This window comes from Thunnus maccoyii, chromosome 15 (genome assembly GCF_910596095.1).
Source record: "Thunnus maccoyii chromosome 15, fThuMac1.1, whole genome shotgun sequence".
Lineage (NCBI taxonomy): Eukaryota > Metazoa > Chordata > Actinopteri > Scombriformes > Scombridae > Thunnus > Thunnus maccoyii.
Window position 1 is genome coordinate 8,113,177 of NC_056547.1, and position 14,370 is coordinate 8,127,546.

A 14,370-nucleotide genomic window follows, 5' to 3' on the forward strand; every position below is an offset into this window, starting at 1 on the left:
ACAACAACTCTTTGCTTTGGTGCAACATTAGATTGTGTTTATTTAATTTTTTCCCCAAAAGTCCACAAGATGTCTTCCACAGTCCTGCATGTACAACCCCACACAGGGCAGAGCTTTAACAGTGACAGGAAATACACAAACAGTTTAATAACACTTAAATATTGCTATCTATATACTCTAAACCTTTTTCAAATAAAGACAAGACCACCTGTGTTCTTAATGGGACATTTCCATAAACACTCATTCAGACTCTTTCAGGAAGTTCGGGTTTCTGCCCGTGGTACATTCGAGTGTTTCCTCACAGGCAGGCAGGCAGAAACAAGTGATAAGTGCAGCAGACCAAACAAAGCACTGTCAAGTCATATAAGCAGCTAAATCCATAAAGCTACTCTGAGATGAAGAAGGTTCCCGAGCGGTTTCCTCGTAGATTGAAGGAAAACCTTGTAGAAAACCTTTTCTTTTAAACTGAAGCACAGAGGTGATACAAAGCTAAGAAACAATTCAGGCTAGTGATTATGATTAAGAAGAGCTTATCGGCATCGATATTTGAAGTGTTTGGCTCCAAAATGTACATTTGGAAAAAAATGACACTGACTTTTAAAAGCTGATTAGTACAACATAAGTTAATAGAATAAAATATAAAAAAATAGGTTCATTATAGTCCTTGGACCACAAAATTGATTTAAAAAAAACACATTGGATTCCCTATAAATTAGAAATACTGAATGATAAACTTGACAAAGCATTTTATTTTCAGAAATGGTTTTAAGATCTTTTGGAACCAAACTCTTCTTTAGTTATATCCAACATAAAAGGCCTTCTGGTAGGTGATTCATTTTGGTTGTACCACAGACTTTAGTATGCAAATGAAGTAAACTCACTTACAGTATAGCAACAGATGATGAATAGCAAAAAAAAAAAAAAAAAAAAGATAAATAAGATAAATTCAGATAAAGTGCACAAGTGCTCATTCAAAAAACAAAGTGAGACAAACAAATACATTCATCAGGAGTCCATTCATTCACTGTAGGAGCTGTTTCTCTCTCTCTCTCTCTCTCTCACACACACACACACACATTCACACAATGTTCAAGTGAGTCAGACAGCCAGTTAACACGTCAGAAACTAAAAACCAGTTGGGTCTGTTGTTGTTGTTGTACTTGTAGTTGTTGTAGTTGTTGTTGTGTTGGTCAGTGAGTGTCTATAAGGCAGTCAGACAGCCAACTGTTAAACCTCGGTCCAGTCACATGACACACACCAGAACCACACAGTGAGAGAGTTCTGACAACGACAGGCATCAGTGTGCACAGTTTAAAATCCTGTCTGAGTGAGCAGCATCAGTTTAAACCAAATCAAACACCAGCAAACGTTACAGATGAAACGATTAGTCGATTCATAAATTTGTCGATCAACTACTCTGATTAGTGATAATCGTTTAACCTTATTATTTTTTTAAGCCAGAAAATTACAAACATTCTCTGGTTACGGCTTCATATGATAGTAAACTGATTATATTTGGGTTTTGGACTGTTGGTCAAAGAAATTAAGCATTTTGAATAAGTTGGCTCTGGAAAATTAAAATGTGTTTTTTCACTATTTTCTGACATTTTATAGAAAAAATTGATTCTTGATTAATAGAGAAAATAATTGGCAGATTAATCAATAATGATAATCATCGTTAGTTGCAGCCTTTGCACAGATACAAACATTATTACTGCAGTTACAGAACAATGTTTCTTATATATTATCAACAGCAAAGAACTTTAACATTGAATCTCTTCTGTTACAAAAAGGATTAGAAAACATTTGATAAAAAAACTTCAGGTCCTCTTTTTATCTTTTTTTCAGAGCTTCCTTCAGTTGACGGAGTTCGTTCAGCTCTCATGGAGACTCGTCATAACGAGAGTTGTCATCCTCACGACAACTGAGCAAACTCCATCGACTGAGTACCTTGAAATGGAGGTGAAATCTCCAGGAAAAAGCTAATAAGTGGACCTTGAGTTAACATTTTTTTTTGCCAAATGACTGATGACTGATTATATTTTACGCTGAACATTGAAAACATTATATGTTTTGTCTATAACTGCAAAGAAATAATCAATGAACCAATCAAAAAACAACTGAAATAGAAACGCCCCATTGCTTGAACGTAAGAATAGTCAGAAATTGGAAAAAAAACTACTTGCCAAAGCACTTCATAACCTATTAATCTATATTTAAGTTAATATTCTTACAGTATTTGCATGAGAAAAATTAGGTATTTTCTTCTAGAAGAGTGTTTTGCCTCTGTTCAAGTATTTTATTTACTTCACTGTATTGTTTGTACATGTTAACATAGTCTTGAGTTAATATATCTGTACCTCACATTAAATTGAAGTTGTACTGTTGTGTTAATGTGTTGCCATGAATGTAACTTCTTCTATTTTTTCGTATGGACGGTTCAAGCCACCAGAAAGCAACTGTATCACTTTCTGTATTGAAGTATGTGTTTAAAAGTGTTACTTTATAATATAGTTGAAGGTTGCAGACAGTTCAAAAGACTTATCTATTAAAGAGTTACCTATTTAGATTAAAAAAAGTAGAAAACTAGCAGGACTGTTTGTGTCTGGATTCTTGAGATTAACATATTTTATATAACTTTATCATTGGATTATCTGTGAAATGATAAGCATTAGTTTTATGTGTATCTCAGTAGGACGAACCTGTTCTCCGTACTGGGTTGTCCTCAACTACTCAAAATGGCCAGAGTGTGAAAAAGGTCCTATACTTTCCCTACACTAGACTAGAAGAGAAAGAAATGGCTTCGCTCAGCGCGTTTGACCGCAGAGCTCTTTAGCCTCGCCACGTCATTGTCAGAACTCATTCAGTTATTTCTGTAATTTGATAAACACGGACTCTTATTTCTTCGTCCCTATTTCCACTCTCCCAGTCCTCCTCCTCCTCCTCCTTCTCCTCCTCCTCCTCCTCCTCGTCTGTGCAGGGCAAGTAAGATTCAAGTGCAGCTTTGTCCTCTCAAGTAAACTTTCACCAGTGTAACAGAAACTCGCTGCCTTTTTTAAAAACCTTCCACACAAGGCATGGCTCATGCAGACACATGCACACAGCAAATAATACACTTTCAAGGTTGTCTGAATATAAATAGAAGGGGGGAAAGAGGAAAATAAAGCCACAATAGTTGAGTACAAAGTCCACATTCATTCACACATGTGTTATAAACGTCCCCTTTGACCTCAGCACACACAAACCTGTTTTCCCCAACAATCCTCCTCCCTTTGCTAAGCTTGGTGACATTTCACCTTATTTCATCATTTCCGTTTTGCAATAATTCTTGTGGAAAATTTGTACCTCTTGTGTTTTTTTTCTTTTCTATTCTTTTTTTTGCTTAAGTAGCCAAGGCATTTTGCACCAAGGAGTAAACATAAATCATCATCTTATAAATCTCAGAGGTAGAACCCTGACAATTTACTCGGTGAGGAGATTGACAGGAAGATTGATAAGACAGACAGACAAAAGTAAACAAACGCTGTCTGTGTTTAAGACGGTGTCTGTGAGTCGCAAAAGCAGCAAACGAGAAATGACAACAGAAAAATAAAAGAGCTATGAAGTAAGAGAGAGCTCAAATGAAAATGCTGGGGGGGGGGGGGGGTCGGTTCGTTTTTTTTTTTTTTTGTGCAATCCTGAGAGCTGCTGTTCTCTCAGACGTAGAGGATGACGTTGCTGTCTGCGGGACAGTGAAGGCCTTCGGTGGAGGGGTTCAGGGCTCGGCAGGAGGGGAGCTGGGGCTGCTGGCCGGCCGCTGGGTGACAGCTTTTCGGGTGAGGGGAGTCACAGTCGTCCGACGTCAGCTCCGCGATGTCGTCCGATTGTGTGTCCGACATCTCCAGGTCACTGCGGATGCTCTCCGGCTGAGCCAGGGTGACGTCTCTCAGCCCCTCCCTGATTGACGCGCCCGGTGACAGACCCAGCGCCGAGCCAGACAAAGCTCCGCCCCTTCTGGAGCTGCAGTCCTGAGGCTCCTCGCCTCCGGAGGCCGTCGCCATAGCAGCAGAGCCCGGGGGCGGGGTTAGGTCCTCTTCACTGGTCAGGCAGAGATGGCTGGGTTTGGTCTCGATGTCCACCTGGATCTCCAGGTTGGTGCACTCCCTGCAGAGACAATGATTAACAACAAAATGAGTCTGATGCTGCTGCAAACAAATGAGGAAAGATCACACAGAGATAAAGACATTTATGCTCTTAGTTCAATTTTAGAGTCCATAGGATTAGATTTGTTCTCAAAAACAGGATTTTTTTAATATGGCAAATGTAATTAAAGGATGGATGTGTTAAGTGGACTTGAATTAGGAGATGGAAAAGACTACAGCATACTTTGTTTTGGAGATTAAATTCATTTTTCCCCAGTGAAGGGTTAAGATAAAAGAGAGTATTTACTAAAGATTATTTTGTGTTGTATAATAAGTATCTATGGTGATCTATTTCAAGATGGTTAACATGCTCTTGTGATTACAAAAAACAAGGATATCAACAAGAAGAGGAACAAAGATTTCCTTTAACAGCAGCCAAGTGCAAATATGTTTATCTACTGCAAAGTATCTGCTAAGTAAAGTATTATAAAGAGCTTTAGGCAGTGCAACAGAGGAGACATGAGACACATTAGATCATGATGGCGTCAAACTGCTAAATCAACACATTAAGTTCACATCATATCCAAATCAAATCAGGGCAGAGGTGAAGAGAAGAGAAGAAATAACAGAGAAGAAGCCAAACACACATACAGTAGGTGATGCAATAAGAAAAATTAAAATTCAAGACCAAAAATAGGAAGCAGAGGGAGATCAAAGATATCACAGAAGAAGACGGAGGTCTCACCTGTCAGGTAGTGTGTAGGAGGAGATGATGGATCCGGCCATTCCTCGGGTGCTGGCACAGTCGCTCCCTGCCCCCAGGCTGCCTGTCTCCCTCTGGGCTGATTCTTTAGCCAGCTCCCCTGCCTGCACCTCCAGCCTGGAGCAGAACAAACATACATATTAATCAGTTTTTAGTGTTAAGTAATGCAATACTATGAATAGTTATTATGAATCATTTGCACTGCACACAGACAGTGTCAGAAACGTAACACATCTATTATTAGCATTAAGTTTTTATCACCTCTGCAGACGCAAGTTGTGTTTTCACCCAAGTTATTCACTTTGTCTCAATGTCTTTTTATAAGCAAGATATATCAACAATTTATTTACACATTTTAATGCAACTGAGAACCAACTGATTAGATTTGGGATTTAGATAATTATTGTTTTTTGTCTTTTTTCTGTAATTGAAAAAATACTTGATTTTTATACACTAAAAGTATGTTTGCGGCGTGAAGAAACTAATGAAACAAATGATGTATTTGGATAAAAATAGTCCTGATTATTAAGGTGCCTTTAAGAAAAATAACATTTTAGAGAGACAAGTACAGTATATTATGTTTAGTTTATAATTAGTTACCCATATAGCCTCCTTCTTAAGGAACAATGAAACAATTAGAAATGTGTTTTAAAAAGAGTAATAATGTCATTTTGGTTTATTTAGAGCAGAATGACTTGAACTTGAACTTGAGAGGCTTTGCGTGGCCTCATGTCTTATCCTCACCTGCTGTACTTGCCGGTTCGGGTCCCCAGGGCGCCGCCTGCCAGGGTGTTGAAGTGAGGCGTGTCACCCAGAGCCCCGGGGGCCACAGAGAGCCCCTCGCTGGGGGAGGTGGTGCTCAGACCGCTGACCGCCCCGTCCAGGCTGCTCTCACCGAGGCTCGGGGACTTGAGGGCTCGCCACGCGTCCGCCACTGCAGAATGAGATCAGAATATTCATTATTGTACACGTGACTGCATTAATAACCAGATCTGAAGATCTGATGAAAGAGATCCTGTTTCTCCACTTTGCAGAAAATGTTGTTATCAGTTTGGTGTCCTGACCTGTGATCGGTCCGTCATCTTCATCGAAGTCAATCCGGACGCCCCTCCCCTTCCCTCTGCTCACACCACAACCTCCCCCTCGACACAGAGAGATGGGCACCACACCGTACACGTAGGCCAGCATGATGGGAACGCCGATGCCTGTGGAGGAACAGAAGAAGAGATAATAATGTTAAGGAGTTTTCAAATTTGAATCCAACACTTTGTACTTTGGATTTGTACTTTTAGAGTCTCAGAGAAAGTGTTAAAGTGTAAAAACAAGGCAGATTTCTTGTGTCTTTGTATAGTTTTTTGTTTGAAATTCAGAAGTCTGTATCACTAAGAAGCCTTATGATTGGTTTGGTTGCAACTGTTAGTCATTATGCAAAAGCATGAATTGTGAAAACATGGTGTGTTTTAAGCTCTCCACGTGTTCTGCGGTGAGTGATGAACAGCAGTTAGTGTCTAGACGGTGATTAACAAAGTGTGCTCAGTTTGTTTTGACTGCAAGCTTCAGAAATCCACACTGCGTAACGGATGACGGTCCTGTCGGGTCTCTTACCCACGCTAACAGCTGCGATGACGGGGGCGGTGATGATTGACAGGGCCACGCCCCCTGTGATGGCCAGGTTCCTTCTGTGGCGAGACGTCTTCTTCAGCTCGTAGTGAGCGTGGATCTGCAGCAGAGGAGAGGCATCATGTTAAAAAACAATGTCTCATGAATGGAACAGTTTTAAATAGTCAAGTTTTATCTCGCTCATATTTCTCAGATCTGGTTTTGTTGTGTTGTTTGTTTTTATGTGACTTTGTGACGCCTAGCATTATTGCCCGCTGCCATTTTGGCCAGGTATGTAAAAGTTATAATGTTAAGAAACTTCCTGGTTAAATAATGGTTTAAAAAAAGGGATTTTAAATATGCTGGAGAATATTTTTTCCACATTTTCTTTATTTGTGTGCCGTTTCAAAGCCATCTCCACTCTGCCATGAGAATCCCACTGTGTTTTTGGTTAATTTAAAGATATAAAAATATCAAAATATCCCTTTAAAAAAACACCCTATGTAATTTGTGTGTATTTGTAGAACATAATCACCTCCTGAGGTTGTTAAAAAAAACAACTTCCCTAAAAACAGTACCATGACATGACCTCTATGTCCTCAATGACCCTGCTCGGCACTATGGGAACTATAGTTTCTCTGTAACAAACCAAACAATCTGCAGCTTCTAACTAAAACACTTAACATGAGTTTTAAAAAAAGAAAAAGACTTGGTATAAAATAGTGTGTTCTTCCTGCAGGGATTCATTATGAGTCATCACTGATCTACATTTAACACACAGACCTATTAAAAGCTTCTTTTTGAAGAACAACATCTGTGTCATAGAGGAAGAAGGTTGTATCACCTCGATTAGCGTAATAAAAACATTTACATACATATAGGTTTCACACAATTTTAATGCCTGACCGAGACAACCACATCTCTAAAACACACGGGCAGACATGAAGGAACCGCTCACAAAATGTGTGTTAGGGTGAAGTCACAGCTGATGTAACTTGTTGACCACTTCCATCACTAAACACGATGCCAGATCTTCAACAGGCTTTAACAGAAATATGAAATTTCACTATTGTCCACAAGAGAGTGCTACAGTATAATAACTCCTACCAAATGCCTTTTATTCTTTAATTCCCTTTGTCTTGCAGTGACTTGCACGACCACAATGGCTTTTAGCAAATGCTTTCTTGTCTATAACGGTTTCCAAAAAAATCCTAACTGAAAATATACCAGCGTTATCAGTTTTAATGCCAACAAGTACATGATTTTATCACAATCCTGCAAATACAAGTACTTTCATCAACCAATCTAACAACCAAACTGATGAAACAAACAAAAGGCAGCTAATGCAGACTGTTTCCAATAAGGAGAAAAAGCAACAGGAAATGTAATATTCCTTCTTGTGAATCCATTCGGGTCATTTTTTATATTTCAGTTGCTTTAAACTTGAGCTCTGCCTCAATTAAATATCACACAACAGAAAACTTCATCAAAATTAATGTACATATAATATATTGTACATATTCAATAACAATTTATGATTGTTTTTGTACATTTTACAGATCCTAACTTTAATAAAAATGTGTGCTTTATTAGTCAGATACGGTTCTTGTTTTGAGGCACTGGAGTCTGTCTAATGGACAGCAGGTCAGTGTCATCAATGATCAAAACAGAAACTAGTCTCTGTTGCTTAGAGGAAATGAAAATACTCTCTGTCATTTCTAGGAAACCTCTTACATGTGTTAACAAAGAGGAGGGCATACTTAAGACATGACAGGTTTTCTTCTCTACACTGTTGTAAATTCCAGATAAGTGAAGGATTGTGAAATAATGACTGACAGGACTATAAGCTATTTGTGTGTGTTGCCACAAGTCTGTGGTTTTCTACTTCGGGTTTCTGTAGTAGTTTGGAAAAAGGTAAGTGACCATAAAGATTAGTCTTTTCAGTGTGAAAGACATCTCAATCAGTCAGATTCAAACAGAAAAAGAGATCAAATTAGATGTTTGAAGCATCAATGTAAGCTGATCTTTATGAAAGTGGAATCAAGATAGCAAGATTACGAAAACGTTGATAATGTTTCATAATGCATCTTATCAGTTCCTCCTAAAAAAGTCCCCTCTTTACGTTTTATTTTCCGTTTCCTTTTCACAATCTTTTGCTCTTTTACCAAGAATTTAGTTTCAATGTGAGTATTCGTCATATTTTCTGAATATGACCAAAAGACATATTTTAAAAATCATGAACAAAAATGAAACAAGACATAAAAATTCAACAGAATTAAGTCACTAAAACTTAAATCCTAAATCAAAATAGCATGTATACAAACAAGGTGTTGCTTTTATGCTAGATGTCAAGGACTTGTTTTAAAGCTTTAACTAGTTATGCTCTATCATACCAGCATACAAGTTGTTTCTACCATTATTGTGCATTTTTAAACATGGTCTATATTAAACATTGCAATGAAATGCTTGCTTGAAAACCCTTTTTATAAACAGAAAATACCAGAAACGACAGGAAAAATTAAAAAGTTGACAGTAAACATAATAAAAAAGTAACTTAAATGACTAAAACTAACTAAAAACAAAAAGAAAAAATTACTGTAAAAGATAAAAAAGGAATCTTAAAGTCATTCAAAGCTCATACTGTAGTACTGCACTCTTCACTAGAGATTTATCATACTTCTCTAGCAGCTGGAGCTTCTTATTCTACTTTTGCAGGTGTCTCACCTTGCGGCCGACGTAAACGGGGATGCCGATGACCATGGCAGGGACAGCGATGCCTGCGATGAGGGTGATGCCGACTGGAGCTCCGATCAGAGTGCCCAGCTGCCACAAAATCTTCTTCTTCCTGCTCCAAGGCTTCTTCCCCCAGAACGTACAGCCAGATGGACTGATGGAGGGAAACACAGAGGGAGAGTGGAAGAAGAAGGGAGGGATGAAGGACAGGGAAAGTGCGAGGATGGGAGAAGGGAAAGATGGAGAGATGAGAGAAAATGTGGTTAAAATGTAAATATTTGAAAAAGCTGAAAAAGTCAAACACAAAGCTGATAAAAAAAAAGTAAAATGAGAAATTTCCCTACCTGAGGTAGTGCAGGTCAGAGATCTCCTTCATGCAGAGCCAGCAGAACTCGCAGCCGCAGACGGCGCAGGTCATGTGATTGCAGCTCCCATCGTTCATCTTGATGATGTAGGCACCACAGCGGGGGCACGGCTTGATGTCATCAGCTGAGGACAGAAAGAAAACAGGATCAGGGTTTAGTGACATCGCTCATATCAAGACGTGAATGATTTAAACACTTTTTTTTTGAGTTGCTAAAGGAATAGTTAGACATTCTGGGATATAAGTGTATTCGCCATCTTGCTGAGAGTTAGATGAGAAGATTGATACCACTCTTATGTCTGTATCTAAATATGAAGCTACAGCTAGCAGCTGGTTAGCTTAGCTTAGCATAAAGACTGGAAACAGAGGGAAACAGCTAGCCTGGCTCATAGTTTCCACAGACTTTCTAGAGTCTCCATCAATTGCCTGGCAACCTCACAGTGATGACAAGACTCTAGGAAGTCACTGCACCCAGACAAGAAATAGTCCCCACTGTAAACCTCAAATTATCATTTTAACACTTCAGTTTCTGTAGATTAAACAAACAAGATGTTAATTAGTGAGTTTTAGAGGTGCTCATGGGTGGATTTTGAGTGTCAGATGAAGCCAGGCTAGCTGTTTCCCCCTGTTTAGAGTTTTTATGCTATGGTAAGCTAACAGGCTGCTAGCTGTAGCTTCGTATTTACCGTACAAACATAGGAGTGGCATCAATCTTCTCATCTAACTCTTGCAAGGAACTAAATAGGCGTATTTCACAAAATGTGGGGCTATTCTTTTTTCTCTGCACTGCCAAATCTCAAAGTCTTGCAGCTCGCTGTGGTTTTGAAACTCAGCTGTGAACTTATGCAACTTTCGAAACATCAGCAATGACGTGGGAGAGAAATTTAGAGCACCACAGACGCAGTACATCTTTAATACTTCAGGCCACCTTAAATAACATTGAACTCTGCAAACACAAAGCTGCTTTTTCTTTTTTTGTAACCAGTTCAAATGACTACACAACCTAAGCTTACTGTAATTTGTATGTATGCATGCAAGTCAAAAAGCTGCAATTGTCCACTTAAGTTCTCTCTCTTTGTCTTGCAGTTTGTCCCATAATGCATTTTAAAAGAAAGAAAACCAAAAAGCCACAAAAAAGTCAATTTGTGTGTTTGAATTCTGGATGCTAGGAATGCTCTTTGCTCTTTAAAGGGCATTTTGGCATTTTAAATCAAAGAGACTCTGGCAGATCTGGCCGAGGCAATGTGTGTGTGTGTGTGTGTGTGTGTGTGTGTTTGTGTGTGTCTAGGAGTAGTTGTTATTGTCTGTGTACTTTGTATTCTGCAGACACGACTCCACACACTCTCTCTTTGTCTCTCTTTCTCTCTGTCTTTTCGCCCTCGCTTTTTTCCTCTCCCCTCCTTTTTTCCATTCCTCCTCTCTGTCTCTTCCCTCGTCTTTCCTCCTCTCATCTGTCCATCTCTCTTTCATTCTCATTCTTCTCCTCCTCTGTCTCTGTATATCTGTCTATATCCAGTTGCCTAAGCAGCGAGTACGAACTGACAGACAGGCAGACGGAGAGGGAGCGGGAGCGGCCTGGATTTTTTTTATGACTCAGTTTCAGCCTTCTGGATTGTTGTCAGTTCTTCTGAATACTTGGCAGCGAGAGGCAGACTGGAAGTGGTGAATTAAGTAGAGAGAGAAAAGATTGACTGGAGACAGACGGAGGGATTTAGTTAATAGACTTTTAATCAAAATGGGATTAAAGACACACACACATAATGTGCATCGAGATGTTTGCATGCAAAAGCACGGATGTTTACAGACATCTTTACGTTTGTATCTATCATCACAACAGTTAGCGTGTTAAAGGACTAGTTCCACATTCTGAGAAATTCGCCATTTTGCTTTCTTGCAGAGAGTCAGATGAGAAGATTAATACCATTCTCATAGTGTCACATGGTATCGATCTTCTCATTTAAATCTTTGCAAGAAATGCCGTATTTCCAAAAAATGTCTAACTATGATGATGTAAATAAATTTAGTGACCATTTTAAGGCATAATTGCATTTCACTGGGTTATAAATTTTCACATTATTTTATACACACAATTGCATGTGTTGTACCTGAGCAGCTTAAAGCTCAGTTATAAGATAATTCTGCAGTTTTGTCAAAAAAGACAAAAAACTATTTGAAACAATTTGACAATTTGAAAAATGTTTAATATGTTGTAGTTCCAATATGTAAAAAGGGAAAAAAAAACTACTTATCTATTATTTATTATCACTTTATGAGTGAAAGAATGCAATGATAGAAATCCCTCTTTTCTAATTAAACCTGACAGAACTTTATTTGTCTCTTTGACATTTTAAAAATATTTCTGTCTGTGTCTAAAAGTACTTGGAAAGTTCCTGATGATCTAAAATACCACACAGTCACAAGATGGGTTTTATGATGTGCATTTACAAGTACAGTCCAAGATTTTGTTATAAAACCCCCCAGCTCCAAATATTTCTCCTGGTTCTTTGCTGATTTTCTGAAACTCAACTGAGAACCGTGTGTCAGTTTTTTAAGAAACATATCTTTAACTGATTATTTGCAATCGCATTGTTCAAAAACAACAAAAAGAGGAAGATGTTTGCATGTAGCAAACTTAAGCAGCATCCACAGAGCTGGTTTTTCAAAGTTATTCTGTGGTTGAACTAATGTGCATGAATTTCCTGTGAATAAGAGAACTAAAAGCACACTGAACACCACTTTAGTCAGTAAATTAAATCAACATGCCATTTTAAAAATCTGCCTTAACAAAGTTTAGATTAAAAAACTTGATGATTGATGATTGGTGACATTTGAAAATGCTGTTATGACCGGATGCAGGGTGTAACAGTCATGAAACTGTCAAGTGATATAAATAGTGTCACATGCTTGGTTGAGTGCTGCTCACTTCCCCCAGCGGTGGGAACATCAGGGAACCGCTACAACAGACGCAAGACGAGTTTGACTCAGCACTCTGACAGACATGTGATAAAGACTGGCAGCAACAGAGAGACAGAGACGAAGAGCCCCATAGATCTCAGAGGTGTGAAAATGTATTTTCGATACGGAAATGCTGAGAGAGAACACATCTGCTCAATGTGTGTGTGTGTGTGTGTGTGTGTGTGTGTGTATGTGTGTACTTCTGTGGTGTCTATAACTTATGATCCAGTCACTTTCCAGGGAGGCTGAGGAGTCTATGTTCTCCTGATACTCACCGGGTCCCTGCTCCTGTGTGTAGCTGGGCGAGTGGTTACTATGGGTGTGCAGGGATTGCGCCCTCTGCTGGCGGGCCGAGTCGCAGGTCTGGTTGGGGTGCCAGGCCTGTTTGCAGTGGTAGCAGAACTCGGCTCCGCAGCCCTCTCTGCGACACACCAGCCTGGGGCAGCTGGCGCAGCCGGAGGCGATGACTGCAAACCTGAGTGCAAGAAACAGAAGAGACAGTCACATATTTATTATAGATATAAAGACTCCAAAAATGTTAAAGGCTTGCCAGTACTGCTGATCCCGCTGAGAATCAAGACCCCAGCACTGATCTAAACACCCAGACCTCCACATATAAAACAGTGGGCAGCCGCATGAGTTTACACAAGCCTTATGGTATGCTGGCAGGAAACTGGGAAGAGCCAAAGTAAACAAATAAACAAAGAACATCTAATAAGCCAGAGATCCAGATTTTTTTCTCAAACCAAGCAAGAGCTAAAAGGTGAGGAAGAGGACTCTGATGGGATACCGATACTGTCCTGCTTCTGTTGAATGTGTAAGGGGAATTTGTAACAGTAAAAGATCAGATTAAATTCAAATTATGTCATTGCAGTTGCCACAATCAGTTGATTAACTTGCAGAGGGAAATCATTTAGTGCGGAGCTTTCGTGCAGAAGTCACCACAATTTCATTTAACCAAATATAACGAATCACAAATTTGCTTCAGGGGGCTTTATGATCTGTACTGCAATACAACATCCTTTATCCTTAGACCTTCGATTCGGATGAGGATACCCTCCCCCCCAAAAAAAAACCTTTATCAGGGGAAAAAATGGAAGAAACCTCAGGAAGAGCAACAGAGGAAGGATCCCTCTTCCAGGAAAGATAGACATGCAACAGATGCTGTGTGTGCAGAATAGACCAGATAACAGAATTACACAAATACAGCAAGAAAAACCAGGACGACAAATTGAATTTTGATGAACTTTAACAACCTCATTTGCACCATTGATCCAACTGCAATACTCGTGTTTGAGAGATTTGATAAATCCAAAAAGGATGGAGCTGTCATATTAGCTGTATTGCATCATCCAAATTAATTTGACCCTGCGCAGTACACAGTACAAAATGTTCTGCAAAAGAGATGCAGCGTGGTTTGCAGTCAGTCATGAGACAGGAATCGATGACGAATAAATGCAAAGTCATGTGACCTGACACTCAGCAAATACTTTGTCCTGTTACCAATGATAACACTGTGAGATGATATAATATTAAGGTTTATTCTTGAAAGTTTATTTTAAAGTCTTGCTGCCTTAGATCTTAAACTTTTGTTTAGAAGCACCACATACAGTACGTAACTGCTTGTTGCAACACATGATGCTCACAGCGAGTGAAATATTCAACCTCATGACGCCATATTTGGCTACATACTACATAATCCAGTCGTAAGTTTAGAAATCCAGCAAACAGTTAACTCAACCACAGTTTGTAGGAACTGAAAACCTTCAATACGACCGCTAATGGGCACATCACGTAGCCTGAAAGCTCTTTGTGGACTGAGAGGAGAGATCATC

At 39.2% G+C, this 14,370-nt stretch overlaps 1 protein-coding gene across 4 annotated transcripts in view; it reads right to left on the reverse strand.

Annotated features, from left to right (window-relative positions):
* rnf19b (ring finger protein 19B) overlaps positions 1-14,370 on the reverse strand; it is a 41,159-nt gene continuing 26,789 nt past the window's right edge. For all 4 annotated transcript variants that reach the window (XM_042434998.1, XM_042435000.1, XM_042435002.1 and 1 more), the window contains exons 3-10: positions 12,811-13,010; positions 9,561-9,705; positions 9,208-9,370; positions 6,490-6,604; positions 5,949-6,089; positions 5,629-5,818; positions 4,867-5,001; positions 1-4,143 (exon numbers count right to left, since the gene is read on the reverse strand). In XM_042434998.1, the coding sequence (XP_042290932.1) occupies positions 3,696-4,143; positions 4,867-5,001; positions 5,629-5,818; positions 5,949-6,089; positions 6,490-6,604; positions 9,208-9,370; positions 9,561-9,705; positions 12,811-13,010 (1,537 nt within the window). In that variant the 3' untranslated portion in view covers positions 1-3,695. The remainder of the gene's footprint in view (positions 4,144-4,866; positions 5,002-5,628; positions 5,819-5,948; positions 6,090-6,489; positions 6,605-9,207; positions 9,371-9,560; positions 9,706-12,810; positions 13,011-14,370) is intronic.